At 48.5% G+C, this 16,754-nt stretch overlaps 1 protein-coding gene and 1 long non-coding RNA gene across 4 annotated transcripts in view; one reads left to right on the plus strand and one right to left on the minus strand.

Annotated features, from left to right (window-relative positions):
• Positions 1-9,638, minus strand: part of PFKL (phosphofructokinase, liver type) — a 35,684-nt gene extending 26,046 nt beyond the window's left edge. Inside the window, exons 1-2 of one of the 2 annotated variants that reach the window (XM_074964142.1) lie at positions 9,470-9,638; positions 932-1,005 (exon numbers count right to left, since the gene is read on the minus strand). In XM_074964142.1, the coding sequence (XP_074820243.1) occupies positions 932-1,005; positions 9,470-9,560 (165 nt within the window). In that variant the 5' untranslated portion in view covers positions 9,561-9,638. Of the gene's footprint in view, positions 1-931; positions 1,006-9,142; positions 9,206-9,469 lie in introns of those variants that run through there. The other variant, XM_074964143.1, reaches the window with a different exon arrangement.
• LOC141994097 (uncharacterized) lies at positions 9,101-16,466 on the plus strand. Of its 2 annotated transcripts, none has more exons than XR_012641020.1 (3): positions 9,101-9,259; positions 13,200-13,281; positions 14,773-16,466. It is a non-coding gene; the product is annotated as an uncharacterized LOC141994097 (long non-coding RNA). The 2 variants fall into 2 exon arrangements; XR_012641019.1 differs by lacking the exon at positions 9,101-9,259 and adding an exon at positions 10,440-10,902.
• The last annotated feature ends 288 nt before the right edge of the window (positions 16,467-16,754 follow it).

The following is a 16,754-nucleotide window of genomic DNA, read 5'->3' on the forward strand; positions in this document are numbered from 1 at the left end:
TGGCAAAATGAGCTAGATCCATACCTTCCGTTTGTAATGGCACAGCAAGAAAACCCTCCGTTCCCAGTGGCAGATTAGCCACTGGGCCATGGGGGCCCATGCCCAGGGGCCCCGACCCTCTCCGCCTGCCACCCCAGCGCTCCTGCCGTGGAGCAGGGGAAACCCTACCCCCACCCCGCTGCCTGGCAGGGGCGCCAATGGGCCATGCCCCCATGCCCAACCCCATTTACCTGGCAGGAGCGTGGGGGGGGGCACGGGGGACGGACACGAGCCCCCACTTGCTCTGGCCCATGACCCCACAAAAGCTTAATCCACCTCTGTCCATCCCAACTGGATGCGGCCGTACAACCCGGCTGCGCACCCAGCAGCAACTGTGCTAAGAACCTGGCAACTCTCTGCGTTAAACTGAGTCACCACAAATGAAGCTGAGCAAGCCCATGGGAGTGAAGGGGGAGGGGAGGGGGACCCTTTAAAAGAAATGTCCATGATTGTAGGGATCACGATACCAAGGAGCTAAGAGAAAGGGCTCCTCCTGCCCAACAGCTCTGCCAATGAACCTGTCACGAGCTATAGCTAACCCATCTATCCCAGTTTGGGGTTTCCACTGGGCAGAAGCCCTCAGTCACGTCAACTTGACGTTAACACACTGGAGACTAGGAGTCACAACTCCTGGGTTCCACCTAGGGCAAGTCCCTTCTCCTCTTTCACCCCCGTGTAATCATTTGCAAAGCAGGGGTGCGATCATCCTTCCCTGTCACAGGCAGGCTCTGAGCAGAGGTCACTAGAGGTGAAAGGATGCTGAACTACCACAGCATAACCAAACCAGTGTATTTCCCCCTCCAAGTTCCATAGGTGGCACTTAGCCATTTACAGGACAAAGCTATACAACCTCTACCCCTTGAGAATGACAGAAAAAAATATTGAATCGAACCTCATAGATCAGGAAAACTTTTGCTCCAACGTATATTCCCATGCGAGTCACAGCACGGACGGCGGCATTCATACCTGGAAAGGGAATATAAAATAAACCATAGTTAATACTGAGCACTTGGGCATAGGGGCCACAAAACAGGGACCAGTCCTTATAGTCCAGAGTTTCAATATGGTTCAGGTTGCTATTAGATCAAAGCAATTTATAATCTCGATAACAATCACAAAGTTGGGGGAGTAAGAGTATAGGTTTATTACTATTTCTCACCATTATTAAGGCAATTCAACAACAGATACATAGACTAGTAGGAAAGCTAGCTACACTTAATACAGGTAAGTAGCTTTCATGTACAAGAAAGTAACACCTTATAAATAACCACTTCCTCATCTACAGCTAAACCAGACCCAATAGAATAAATACGCTCACAGTACCTGAGTCCCTCCAGATTCCTCTTGCACTGTGATTATACAGATTACCAGGCCTTCCCAGTGGCTAGCTTCAACCTTGGGAAGAATTATAAACCTTGCCCTCAGAACATTCTTTGTCTTTGACAGCAGGTGTTAGCTCTTGTATTCCCCAGCATGTGGCTAAACCTCTTACTTGCCTGGCAGGGTTAAATGGGGAACCCCAGGTGGCTTCTGGGGGGGAAAGAGAAGAAGAGACTGAAATGAAGAGGGGAGGAAGAAATGTAGAAATGAGAGGGAGAGAATAAACAAGAGGGGATGAGGAAGGAGAGAGAGACATGAGAGCAGGACCAAGGAAATGAGAAAGTAATTGTAGGAATAAGGGTTTTTTTGTTTTGTTTTGTTTTGTTTGGGGAGGGGGGGCGGTTTGCTTGGTTTTTCTTGTTTTTGTTTTTTAGTTTCTTTCAGCTACTGCTATTAGACTGACAACCATAGCAAAGGTTTCAGAGTAGCAGCTGTGTTAGTCTGTACACGCAAAAAGAAAAGGAGTACTTGTGGCACCTTAGAGACTAACAAATTTATTTGAGCATAAGCTTTCGTGAGCTTACAGCTCACTTCATCGGATATTTCACCATAAATCCTCTCGCCTAAAGCTTTGCAATTCCTCCCCCTATTTGAAAAGATGTGAGAGTGGGGAGTACACCAGACAGAAACAATCAAACCCATTTGTTCCAACCAAAATTAAAGTGATCACCCGTGAAAGTGCTGGACTAGAAGGATGGTGGATAAAAATTAAAAAAAAAAAAAAAATTAAAAAAATCAGATTTTTTTTAATTTAAGTTGGATTTTTTTTAAAAAAAACTGTTATTTCTGAAAATATATTATAATTTAAACAAAAGAAATCTGATTTAAATAAAAAAAATACAGTTAATCCCTCTGTTTAAGAAATAAGAACATAAGAATGGCCCTACTGGGTCAGACCAAAGGTCCATCTAGCCCAGTATCCTGTCTTCCGACAGTGGCCAGTGCAAGGTGCCCCAGAGGGAATGAACAGAACAGGTAGTCATCAAGTGATCCGTTTAGCTGTAAATGTGAAACATGTTTTGATAGGTATCCAAAACATGTAAGGTCGTTTTCATACAAATAAACTTCACATGCTGTTGTGTGTTTAATTAAATTCCAGTTACCATCCTAATGCAGCTTGATGCAAAGTATGCACAAAAAGTTAATTATCTAGTATAATAAATTAGTAAATAAGCAATATCTCATTCATCATTTTCTGACATACTAAAAATGTACAGTTTATAAAAATCTGAAAATATTAAGCTATATAGTTACTTAAATAAATGTATATAGTTATAGTGTACCTTCCTAGATAGCAAAAAGATGTACCAAATATAGTGTCAAGGTTCTATTTAGTTGTAAATCAACATGATTTAATGGTTATATATCAACCAATGAGTTTGCACCAATTAAAACAGATTTAAACTGAGGCTTCCCACTCAGTGATTTAAATTGCTTTGATTTAAATCAATCCCCGCTGCCTAGAACCAGATACCGTGCAGGCAGGTTCTTCACTAGTGGTCTAGTAAATCCAAGGATCTGTATCCGCCTCACTATTTATTCCAGGATCAGACAAGTCCTGACTAGACACAGCCAAAGCGAGTGGTGCTTGTGAAGGAATATCACAAAGGACTAGGATGAGCCCTCCAGAATCATTTGACTTTTGGCCTAAATCAGATGGACTCCAACTGCTTGGAGATGAAAGGCTGTTAACTGACTGTGAGATCTCCTCTCTATGGCTGGTTCCACACTAGCTTACCCCATCTGATCACAAGTGCTGATTAAGGTTATGTAGCGTAGAGCAGGTTCCCCTTAATGCTCTTCCTTCACATCTATCTCCTTTTCCTGTTACTTACCACAGCGCTAGAACCGTTCGGTTCCTCCCTTTCTCTATGCATGCTCCTTTCAACCCAAGTTTATTTCAGGCCCTTGGAAGATAATGTAGCAAGTCTCAGCTGTTTTCCCACCTGATTGGGCAATTTCAGTTTCAGATCCCAGTGTCTGTCCCTTGGGGTTAGAGTTGTGCCAATGGGGGACAGGATGGCTAGCAGTTCTTTGAACAAACCTCCACGTCCTGATGCTTCCTATGAAAATTCAGGCTGCATTAACTTTGGCTCAGTAGACCACACTGCCAAACAAGCCAGCCTTTCATTTGTGTTCATAATGGGCCAACTCCAGTGACATCGCCAGAGATTAATCTGACCCAATATATTTGTGTGTTAAAATGCATTAAAAACCACTTTTCTTTGTTAAAAAAATTAAGCCAGTCACTCAAAGCAAAAACATAGCTGGCCAGGTGAATCCCTACCCAGATATACAATCAGTCTTTATCAAGGGGCAGGCCTCAAACATGTATCTGGCATATACCAGCCTGGGAGCTTAGGCTACCAGCTGTGGCAAAATACACTGGTGCTAGAAACATTGGTTTTTTAAAGTGACAGCTCAGATTCTGCAGAACCCCGATGCTGCTTGTTGAGGAAGGTTTCCTGTTCACAGCAGGAAATTGAAGGAGAGGATTTCTCAAGTATCTGCCCAGGGGGGAGCCTTCTAACCTTTGTTTAGAGGTGACATGCAAAAGCACTGCTCAAAGTTACAAGCTTGCCCCCAAGATGCCACAAAAAAGAAAAATGGAGATGGCGGTTTAAGAAGAGAAGCAGTACTGTATGGTCAAATAACCCCAGAGATTTACCACTGCCTTGCAATCCAGAGAAATGTGAGCTGCACCCCTCCTGGGGCTCCTCTGACATGCCAAGCACCATGCAAGCTACCCTGAGCAAAGGCATATGGAAAAAAGGGTTAGAAATGGAACAGTTCGTTCACGCCTTAGTTAGCTGTTCTTTGTGCTTTTACTGACCCTGGCAGCAAAACTAGGACATAAGCAGCTCAGACTATCAGAGAAGACAGTGATGTCACATGAACATTAACATTACAAAAACAACGAGGAGTCCTTGTGGCACCTTAGAGACTAACAAATTTATTTGGGCATAAGCTTTCTCTAAGGTGCCACAAGGACTCCTCATTGTTTTTGCTGATACAGGCTAACACAGCTACCACTCTGAAACCTATTAACACTAAGTAGTACCTGAGGCCAACCGGATTGGAGCCTCATCATCCTAGGCACAAACACAGAAGTGACAGCCCATCCTCCCAAGAGTTTACAATTTAGGTCGGGGTGGGCAAACTACGGCCCGCAGGCCACATCTGGCCCCTTGGGGCTTTGGATCCGGCCCGTGGGATTGCCACCACCACGGGCTCCGCGCCACTCCTGGAAGCGGCCACACCACGTCCCTGCAGCCCCTGGAGGTGGGGCTGGGGGTGAGGGGGCAGAGAGCTCTGCACACTGCTCTTGCCTGTGGGTACCTCCCCCAAAGCTCCCATTGGCCAGGAACGGGGTACCGTGGCCAATGGGAGCTTCGGAGGAAGTACCCACAGGGAGCTCTCTGCGCCCCCCATCCACCCCCAGGGGCCGCAGGGACATGGTGCCAGCCACTTCCTGGAGTGGTATGGCGTGGCGCGGGGCCAGGGTGGGCAGGCAGGGAGCCTGCCCTGGCCCCGGTGCGCACCGCTGCCACCCAGGAGCGGCTCTAGGTAAGTGGCGCCGGGCCGGAGCCTGAACCCCTCCTGCACCCCACACCCCAACTCCCCACCCTGAGCCCCCTGCTGTACCTCGCACCCCTCCTGCACCCCAATTCCCTGCCCTGAGCCCCCGCCGCACCCCTACTCCCTGCCCTGAGCCCCCTGCTGCATCCCGCACCCCTCCTGCACCCCAACCCCATGCCCTGAGCCCCCTGCCGTACCCCGCACCCCTCCTGCACTCCAAACCCCTGCCCTGAGCTCCCTGCCACATCCCGTACCCCTCGTGCACCCCAACTCCCTGCCCTGAGCCCCCGCCGCATCCCACACCCCTATTCCCTGCCCTGAGCCCCCTGCCGCATCCCGCACCCTACCTGCATCCCAACCCCCTGCCCTGAGCCCCCTCATACACCCCGCACCCCTCCTCTGCCTCAACCCCTTTCCCTGAGCCTCTTCCTGCACACCACCCCCCCTCCCACCCCCCAACCCCCAACCCTGGCCCTGCAAGCAATTTCCCCACCCAGATGTGGCCCTCGGGCCAAAAAGTTTGCCCACCCCGATCTAGGTGAATGAGACAGACAAACTAATGGATTAGGGTGGGGGGAAAGAGGGTAAACAGCATAAGTGCAGTTCTCAACCAATCAGGAGCAGCAATAACAACTTGTCACCTGCCAGTGCCTAGCTGTTCTCAGGTCTCGTTAAAATGAAAACTCTAGAGCGGTGGTTTTCAACCTTTTTTCATTTGCGGACCCCTAAAAATTTTCAAATGGAGGTGCAGACCCCTTTGGAAATCTTAGACATGGTCTGCAGATCCCGAGAGGTACGTGGACCACAGGTTGAAAACCACCAGCCTAGTTACACTGGGCCAGATCTCGCAAACACTTACACACGTGAGTAGCTTTACTGTGTCTATTAACTTCTCCGAGGCTATTCATGCGAGTTGAGTTACTCTCACCTGCTAGGTTTCAGAGTAGCAGCCGTGTTAGTCTGTATTCGCAAAAAGAAAAGGAGTACTTGTGGCACCTTAGAGACTAACCAATTTATTTCAGCATAAGCTTTCGTGAGCTAGTGTTTGCAGGACTGGATCCACTGTGCGTAATTACAGCTATGTACTATACTTACTGCTCCTTCGAAAATTTACAGAAGACTGATGGAGCCTTTAAACATACAAAATAAGATCATTTCTATAAAAAGAAAAGGAGTACTTGTGGCACCTTAGAGACTAACCAATTTATTTGAGCATAAGCTTTCGTGAGCTACAGCTCACTTCATCGGATGCATCTGAAACCAATCATTTCTATAGTTTATCCTTAAATTGACCTAACAGTAAGAAATGCCCCAGTCTACTCCTAGCCTTTGATTCTGAAATCAGAGCAGTGCCTGTCATCAACATGCTCTTTGCCCTGCCAGACAAACATCAATGAAGTAGGAGTGAAGTTGCAAGAACAGATTGTGCAAGCACTTGTCTACAGGCTAGAAAGATCTCCTTCAGGGCACAGCCACTCCCAGAATTCCAGCACTCAGCAGAATCTAATGTTGGCTTTTTAGCTAATCCTTGGACTGCAGCATATAAAACAAACTAACGCACATGAGGCTTAAACAAGCTGTCTACAAGTTTATCCTATGTCTGAGAATGAAACTTCACAGAGGAAAAATACAGTAATCCCAGCCGTGTGGATCTGCAAGAAAATGCATTGGCAGGATATCAGTAAGTGCTGGGCTGATCTCTAGGGCCCCGATTCAGAAAAGCATTTTAGCACGTGCTCATAAACCTAACTTTAAGCATGTGCTTAAGTGCTTCCCTGAATTGATATTTGGGGAAATGGGGTATTTTCTATCAGGCAGGCAGGCTCCTCCTTCCCTGGTTTCATTAGTCCAACACCTTAAAACAAAGCTTAGCGAGGTTAATTTAGGCACCACCAGACCTCTGTTTTCCAACTTATCACTGCCATTTCCATTAGGGAAGAAGAGGAATATAAAAAGGGGTTGTGATATTTATAAAAGTACGGGGTGCATGATCTATACAATAAACATGCTGAGTCAGATCCTCAGCTCGTGTAAATCCGCGTAACTTCATTGAAATCAAGGGATCTATACTGATTTACACAGGTTAAAGATCTGGCCCATCGTGCTCAACATGTTCATATTGCATGCAAATAAATTTTACTGCAACAGTAGGATTCAGAAATTGAGGCACAAAGAAGCCAAGAAATTAGGAATTAAGGCCAGATTAGGAGATCTAAGCGTACAGAACTTTGCCAAATGACTGCTAATGGGGGAACATGATAACTACAAGTATTTGAAGGATGTAAACAAATAAGGAAAGAGGAATTGTTTGGTTTTTTTTCCCCAAGGGCACATAACTAGGAGTATTATGATGATCTATATAGCACTGCTGGTGTGGATGGCAGTTTTAGACAAGTGACAAGACAAAAGCTTTGCCATAAAGTTTAACAATCTAAATTAGACAGATTACTCAACGACAACAGACTATGGAAGGAGGTGTCAACTGAAAACAAGGGGAAAAGATATAAAAGTATTTGCATAGTAACCCCATGTTTTCAGTTGCTGATAGTTTTCCAAAACTTTCACCTTTCAGGCTCAAGTTTTCCAGAACCGCTGTCTGTCTCAAGTTGAAATTTCTGGAATGCCTGGGCACAGCTGGTTCCGCCCCTTTGGAGTGTAAGAATGAAAATATAAATGACACTCTCACCATTATAAAATCGGTTCTAGATCTTTATTTTAAACTGCTTTACTGCTCACAGGGCTGCAGTTGTGAAGATGGAATTGGCACTCTAATATTCCCCTTATTTTAGAAATAGCGTGCGTGGAGCAGCTGCTGTTATTACATGAGGGTGCAGGGGGCAGATGCAGACACTAAAGCTCATTCTTCATTTTGAAAGGTGGGCATTGGACTGCAGAGGTCAGAGCAGACAGTGGCAGGCTGCAGAATCCACCATGCCCTTGCTGCTATGTTAAGCAATGTTTAAATCAAAAGAATCCATGCCTTAATAAGAACAGCACCCTGTGCTCATATCATTATAGGCTCTTATAAGGGGTATAGTTTAGATGCACTCTTGCCATTTCTTGATGTTTCAGTGCTTATTATTATTAATCATGGTTATTACAGTAGTGCCTAAGGACTAACCAAGACCAGGGTTTCATTGTGCTAGGCACTGTACAAACAGAATACTAGATAGTCCCTGTCCCAAAGAGCCGACAATTGAAATACACCAGACAGACACAGGAAAGGTGTAGCTCACACAAGCAGAGTGGACAATGTGATGGCAGCAAGTGGCATATTAGTGCCCTGATATTTTTTACCCATATTAAAGATGAACTGATTAAAAAAAAGAAATAACCATTTAAGATGCCAAATGCTCCTGAAGATTACATTTTAAAACAAAAAAGATACAATATAGTAAATCCGTTTCTTTACATCCTGACTGTAGCTGAGCAGATTTTTCATCACTCTGAAATCTCTGCTATCAGTGTAAACACCCAGTATTACCATCACCCTAATCACAGATTCAATAACTGTGCCATAAAGTGGTAATACACTGATCTCCTGGTAGGGACAGCTGTAGACTGTTCCCTTTATTTCCAATCCCTAGTCAGTTTCACTGCAGGTCACTCCTGGGCCACCATCTGGTCTGGCTCACACACTTGGCAACTATGTAAGAGAAGCCGGTAGGGCAGCGTAACCCCACAGCAGTTCGGCCACTAGACGAACAGGCAGGCCACAGCCAGACAGTAGGCACAGCCGCTGGGGGCAGCGGGGCAACATGCCCTATACATTTCACCCTGCTGGGTTTGTGCCCCTCATGGCAGAGCTGAGGGTCATTGGGGCCTGGCTCTCAGAGGTGCTGAGCGCTCACAGCTCCAGGTGCACAGGCCGTGTGACCGAGCGCAGGGCACCAGAGCGAGAGGCCTGGGTGCTGCACCTGTGGGTGTCAGGGCGAGAGGGGATCCCCACCTGGCTCCCCTGCATCGCCCTGACCTCTATGCCACTGGCCAGGCCCTCTGCCCGGGCAGGGCCCCCAGCATGTCCCCCTCCACCCTCTAGGGCCCAGGCACTGCCAGGCCAGCTGGGCTGAGAAGGGCTCAGGGATCGACTGGCGATGTCTGGCCACCACGCGCGCTCCGCGATGGACCTCTCAGGGCTGCCCACCCGACCATCGAGGGCTCCGGGGCGATTAGCAGCGGCGCCCGCCCCGCCGCGAGGTTGCTGAGAGGGCGGAACCTCGCCTCTGGGATCTATTGCTCAGGCCGGTCGCCATGACTGGAGGCACGTTCACCAACAGCACACACGTGACTCCGCTTTGGGCACGTGCGACCCGAGAGGAGCCCGTGCAGCCCCCAGGGACGGGGGGGGGGGCGGATTGGGGGGCCCGGAGCAGCCCCCGGCGAGGGGAGGAGGCTTGTGGGGGCGGGCTGGAGGCAGCCCCCCCTGCAGGGATGGAAGGGGGGGCCGGGGTGCGGGGAGTGGGGGGCTCACCTTGCGCGTCCCCCCCGCTGGTGAGCACCGCCAGGGCCATACCGGCCCCCGCCATCCGCAGCTTCTCCAGGTCCAGCGCCGCCGCCGCCATCCCGCCGGCTCCGCGCCCAGCCGCCGCCAGCACAGCACCGGCCGCAACCAGCCGAGCGCCGCCTCCCCGCGACCTTCAGCCTCGCTCCGCCCTGCCCGGGCCCCCGCCCCGCTGCTGCGGCCGGGACACCCGGCTACTGCCAGCCCCGCGTGCCTTGACACCCCAGCCCCCGCCCCCATATAGAGACAGCCCCCATCCCCTCGCCACTGACACCCCCCTGCTGTGACACCCCCGCCAGAGCAACCCCCACCTCCTACTGACACCCGTATAGAGACAGCCCCAACCCCCCCGCCACTGACACCCCCCTGCTGTGACACCCCCGCCAGAGCAACCCCCACCTCCTACTGACACCCGTATAGAGACAGCCCCAACCCCCCGCCACTGACACCCCCCTGCTGTGACACCCCCGCCAGAGCAACCCCCACCTCCTACTGACACCTGTATAGAGACAGCCCCAACCCCCCGCCACTGACACCCCCCTGCTGTGACACCCCCGCCCCAGCAACCCCCACCTCCTACTGACACCCATATAGAGACAGCCCCAACCCCCCCCACTGACACCCCCCTGCTGTGACACCCCTGCCAGAGCAACCCCCACCTCCTACTGACACCCATATAGAGACAGCCCCAACGCCCCCGCCACTGACACCCCCCTGCTGTGACACCCCCGCCAGAGCAACCACCACCCTCCTACTGACACCCCCAACCCCATATAGAGACAGCCCCAACCCCCCTGCCTCCCACAGACACCCCCGCCCCAGCAACCCCCCCGCCTGCCAGTGATACCTCCGCCTCCATATAGAGACAGCCCTAACCCCCTGCCTCCTCCTGACACCTACCTGCAGTGATGCCCCAGCCTGCCAATGATACCGCCTCCCCCATAAAGAGGCAGTCCCGAATCCCCTGCCACCCTCCTGCAGTGACTCCGCAGCCCTGGCAAACCACTACTTTCCAATGATACCCAGCCCCCTGCGGCTACACCCCAGCAACCTCCTGCTTCCCACTGACACCCCCCTGCAGTGACACCTCTGCCCTAGCAACCCCCACCTGCCAGTAACACCCAGCCCCTGCCCTGTCCAGAGACACCCTGACCCCACCAGCCTTCTGTCTGCCACTGACACCCAGTCCCCCTTCAGAGCCACCCTGGCCCCAGGAATCCCCTGTCCAGAGGTGCCCCAACCCCCCTTCCCCTCCCTGCCAGTTACACCCAGCCCCTTTGCAGAGGCACGTCGACCCCAGCAACCCCCTGCCTAGCAGTGACACCCAGTCCCAGATGCTGTCCCCCTTACAGACTTGGCCCCACTCAGTACCACCCCCAGCACCGCCACCATATCACCTGTGGGTGAGTAATTGAACAGAGCAATCACTGTGTTTGACCTTTCAGCCTTTGCCTCAAAAAACCCCCCACCACCTTCACAAGAGGAGCCAGCCCACAGCCTGCTCTGAACCTCCACTACACCCTGCTGGCCCTTCCCTTCCGCAGCCTCAGCCAATCTCTCCCCATGAGCATCTTCCTCCTTGGCATTTGCCCATGCCATTGGCTTCCTCAATCCCGCCTCTCTATTCCCTTGACTACTACAACCGTCCCACCTGCCTCCTCCTCCTCACTGTACATGTTGTCTGCTCTGCTCCTCTCCAGGGCCCCTACAGTTCAGCTCCCCTGAAACAGCCCCCACCAAGGGCAACAGTCACCCTCTCCTGGCCAGGTCTCAAGGCCTCTTCCACTCCATCCACCACCTTCTTCCTGATCACATCCTCCATTCTCCAATAGCCTTACCCAGAGGAGCCTTGTGGTACCCTAAACTGTGTCACGTTGTTACCCCATCCCTCTAGCGAGAGGTAGACTGGCCCACTGAGTTGGGTGTTAGCACCCAAAGACCACCAGCCTTTCAGCCACACAAGCACTCTCATCTGAACTATTCCTTGCAGATTAACAATAGGTGAATCCAAGTCCCATTGAATCATTCCCCTGGGATATCCAGCCCCTGACACTGGCTACTCACAGAAATAGCACATCCTCTGCCCCAAAGGTGGAGTTTACCACCTAGTTTACCAGTGTTTACCAGTGTTTACCTGGAGTTTACCACCTAGTTTACCAGTGTTACCTTAAACCACCATTCCTCACACAGCACTTGTGAGGACTTATAATAAAACAAGTAGTGCTGTCAAGCGATTAAAAAAATTAATTGTAATTAATCGCACTGTTAAACAATAATAGAACACCATTTATTTAAATATTTTTGGAGGTTTTCTATATTTTCAAATATATTGATTTCAATTACAACACAATACAAAGTGTACAGTGCTCACTTTATATTATTTTTATGACCAATATTTGCACTGTAAAAAAAGATAAATAGTATTTTTCAATTCACCTCATACAAGTATTGTAGTGCAATTTCTTTATCATGAAAGTTGAACTTACACATGTAGAATTATGTACAAAGAATGACTGCACTCAAAAACAAAACAATGTAAAACTTTAAAGGCTATAAGTTCACTCAGTCCTACTTCCTGTTCAGCCAGTCTCTGAGACAAACAAGCTTGTTTACATTTGCAGGAGATAATGCTGCCCACTTCTTGTTTGCAATGTCACCTGAAAGTGAGAACAGTTGTTCGCATGGCATTGTTGTAGCTGGTGCTGCAAGATATTTATGTGCCAGATGCGCTAAAGATTCATATGTCCCTTCATGCTTCAACCACCATTCCAGAGGACATGTGTCCATGATAATGACGTGTTCTGCTTGATAACGATCCAAAGCACTGCAGATTGACGCATGTTCGTTTTCATCATCTGAGTCAGATGTCACCAGTAGAAGGTTGATTTTCTTTTTTGTTGGTTCAGGTTTTGTAGTTTCCGCATCAGAGTGTTGTTCTTTTAAGAGTTCTGAAAGCATTCTCCACACCTTGTCCTTTCAGATTTTGGAAGGCACTTCAGATTCTTAACCCTTGGGTGTAGTGATGTAGCTATATACCTCTTAACAAGGCAGACAACACCATCAGGCAGCTAGTGAAGAAGTGGATGTTTCTTCCCCAGAGAGCCAGCAATGAACTGGTGTACATCTCACACAGACAGGGTGGCACCAGTGTCCCTCGTATGGGTGATCTTTGTGAGGTGATCACTCATGCCTTCAGTCTGACGTTCCCGGATGCCATGGTGAGGAACATCACAGAAAGTGGCAGAGTCCTGTGTTACCTTATAGACTAACGGCCGTATTAGAGCATAAGCTTTCGTGGGTGAATACCCACTTCGTCGGATGCATGTAGTGGAAATTTCCAGAGGCAGATATAATTATGCAAGCAAGAATCAGGCTAGGGATAACGAGGTTTGTTCAATCAGGGAGGACGAGGCCCCCTTCTAGCAGTTGAGGTGTGAACACCAAGGGAGGAGAAACTGCTTTTGTAGTTGGCTAGCCATTCACAGTCTTTGTTTAATCCTGAGCTGATGGTGTCAAATTTGCAAATGAACTGAAGCTCAGCAGTTTCTCTTTGAAGTCTGGTCCTGAAGTTTTTTTGCTGCAGGATGGTTACCTTTAAATCTGCTATTGTGTGTCCAGGGAGGTTGAAATGTTCTCCTACAGGTTTTTGTATATTGCCATTCCTAATATCTGATTTGTGTCCATTTATCCTTTTACGTAGGGACTGTCCAGTTTGGCTGATGTACGTAGCAGAGGGCCATTGCTGGCACATGGTGGCGTATATTACATTGGTGGACGTGCAGGTGAGTGAACCGGGGATGGTGTGGCTGATCTGGTTAAGTCCTGTGATGATGTCGCTGGTGTAGATATGTGGGAAGAGTTGGCATCGAGGTTTGTTGCATGGATTGGTTCCTGAGTTAGAGTTACTATGGTGCGGTGTGTAGCTGCTGGTGAGAATATGCTTCAGGTTGGCGGGTTGTCTGTGGGCGAGGACTGGCCTGCCTCCCAAGGCCTGTGAAAGTGAGGGATTGTTGTCCAGGATGGGTTGTAGATCACTGATGATGCGCCGGAGAGGTTTTAGCTGAGGACTGTATGTGATGGCCAGTGGAGTTCTGTTGGTTTCTTTCTTGGGCTTGTCTTTCAGCAGGAGGCTTCTGGGTACACATCTGGCTCTGTTGATCTGTTTCCTTATTTCCTCGTGTGGGTATCGGAGTTTTGAGAATGCTTGGTGAAGATCTTGTCGGTGTTGGTCTCTGTCTGAGGGATTGGAGCAAATGCGGTTGTACCTCAGCACTTGGCTGTAGACAATGGGTCGTGTGGTGAGTCCTGGATGGAAACTGTAGGTATGAAGGTAGGCACAGCGGTCGGTGGGTTTTCAGTATAGGGTTGTGTTAACGTGACCGTCACTTATTTGCACCTTGGTGTCTAGGAAGTGGACCTCCTGTGTAGATTGCTCCAGGCTGAGGTTGATGGTGGGGTGAAAGCTATTGAAATGGTGGTTTCAGAGTAACAGCCGTGTTCAGTGAGAGTGCCAGTGCCCGAGATGATAGGGCATCCAGGATTTCCATGTTTGTGGATCTTGGGTAGTAGATAGAATAACCCCGGTCGGGGCTCTAAGGGTATGTTGATTTGTTCCTGTATTAGTGTAGGGAGTGTCCTGAGTAGATGGTGCAGTTTCTTAGCGTACTCCTCAGTGGGATCTGAGGAAAGTGGCCTGTAGAATTTGGTATTGGAGAGTTGTTTGGCAGTCTCCTTTTGGTAGTCAGACCTGTTCATGATGACAACAGCACCTCCTTTATCAGCCTCTTTGATTATAATGTCAGGGTTGTTTCTGAGGTGGTGGATGGCATTGTGTTCTGCATGACTTAGGTTATGAGGCAAGCGATGTTGTTTTTCCACAATTTCTGCCTGAGCACGTCAGCGGAAGCATCCTATGTATAGGTCTAAGCTGTCATTTCGACCCTCAGGAGGAGTCCATGTGGAGTTCTTCTTGTGCTGTTGGTGGGAGGGTATCTGTGTTTGTTCAGTGTTTGTGTGCTGTTCAGTGTTATCTTGAAAGTATTCTTTGAGTCAGAGACAGCAAAAGTAGGCTTCCAGATCACCTCAGAACTGTATCATGTTTGTGGGGTGGCGGGGCAGAAAGAGAGTCCCCAAGATAGGACAGACTCTTCTGCCGGGCTGAGTGTGTAGCTGGATAGAGTGACAATATCGCTGAGTGAGTTAGGGGTACCACTGTTGTGGCCCCATGTGGCAGGTAAGATTTTAGACAGCTTACACTCCTTTTTCCTTTGTAGAGAGGTGAAGTGTGTAATGTGAAAGTGCTATGCAGGATGTCATCAAGAAGCGAATTGCAAGTCCAAGATGTCACCACCTACCTGAGTGGCTCACTGGAAGGCGAATTTGGAAGAGACGGAGGAGACTTTGCTTCGCTCTGGACTCATGCCCGCAATGCTACTCGATCATTGGAGATGTGTGTAGGCTGCCGCTGGATGTGGTGCGAGGAACGCCAGTAGTTGGGAGTCCTGGTACCATTGGTAAAGGATGCAGAGCACACAGTTGTCACTCTGAGAGTTAGAACCATTCTGGAGAGGACCCTGAAGGATGCCATCTGCTGCCAATATGTGGAAAACCTGAAACGGAAGCTGGACCAGGACAAGGCATTCAAGGTGATGTGCAAGTGGGTTGCCAGCAACCACTTCCTCCCCGGGGGCAGCTTCACCTGATTTGCTGACTGGAGGTTCATCCACAGAGCCAGGCTCAACTGTGTTCTGCTGAACGGAGCCATCCACCATGGAAATGTGGACAAGTGATGCAGGAAGTGCAGCTTTGCCAACGAGACGCTACCCCATGTCCTGTGTAGCTGCAAGCCCCATTCCAGAGCCTGGCAGCTGCTACACAATGCCATCCAAGATAACCTAGTCAGAGCTATTCCGTCACCTGTAGGGAAGGTGGCTGTGAACTCTGCCATTCCTGGAACCGACAGCCAACTGCAATCGGACATCGCCATCACCAACGAGGACCAGAATAAGAACATGAAGGTGGATATCACAGTGCCCTTCGAGAACAGGACCCCGGCCTTCCGCGATGCCCAAGCTCAAAAGGTGGAGAAATACGCCCCTCTGGTCGAAACTTTGGGAGCTAAGGGTTACCAGGTTCAGACACACGTGCTGATCGTTGGAGCCCTGGGCACATGGGACCCCAGTGACAAGTGAGTGTTGAGAGAATGCGGAATTGGTCAGCACTACACTTGGCTGATGCGGCAATTCATGCTTGGATGCCATCAGGTGGTCCAGGGACATCTACATAAAACACATCACCAGACATCAGTAATACCAGGAGCGATGAGCTGAAGTGCCGATGAGAAGCACAGTTGGGAAGATAACTGAAATACTTTCCTTGTGAATTGTATTTTCAAAATGGACAACCAACCTAATTCTCAATTACTGAGGGACAATCTTCACTCTGACATATTTGCTTTCCACAACCAACTCTCTGTATAACTTTTCATGAGTGATGTACTCAAATACTTGGATGCTCATATCTAAATTGTATTCTTAAATATATTCACCCAAATTTGGGTTATTGCTGATTAAGCACTATATGTAGCTTATGACTTTTAAAACAAACGTTGTATTTGTGGATAATCTAAGCACTCTACCCAGATGTACAGACACTCTTTTCTCAACCTATGTATTATATAATTTTTTAACCTTAGCTTTAATAATATTTTTATATCTGGCACGTAAATACCTTCCAATGCCGGCTACAAAAGTGCCATGCGAACGCCTGTTCTCACTTTCAGGTGACGTTGTAAATAAGAAGCAGGCAGCATTATCTCCCGTAAATACAAACTTATTTGTCTTAGAGATTGGCTGAACAAGAAGTGGGACTGAGTGGACTTGTAGGCTCTAAAGTTTTACATTGTTTTGTTTTTGAATGTAGTTATGTAACAAACAAAATCTACATTCATAAGTTGCGCTTTCATGATAAAGAGATCACACTACAGTACTTGTGCAAGGTGAATTGAAAAATAGTATTTCTTTTGATTATCATTTTTTCAGTGCAAATATTTGTAATCAAAAATAATAATATAAAGTGAGCACTGTACACTTCGTATTCTGTGTTGTAATTGAAATCAATATATTTGAAAATGCAGAAAAAATTCAAAAATATTTAATAAATTTCAATTAGTATTCTGTAGTTTAACAGTGCAATTAAAACTGATTAATTGTGATTAATTTTTTTAATCGCAATTAATTTTTTTGAGGTAATCGCG

This window comes from Natator depressus, chromosome 9, assembly GCF_965152275.1.
Source record: "Natator depressus isolate rNatDep1 chromosome 9, rNatDep2.hap1, whole genome shotgun sequence".
NCBI classification, from domain to species: Eukaryota; Metazoa; Chordata; order Testudines; family Cheloniidae; genus Natator; species Natator depressus.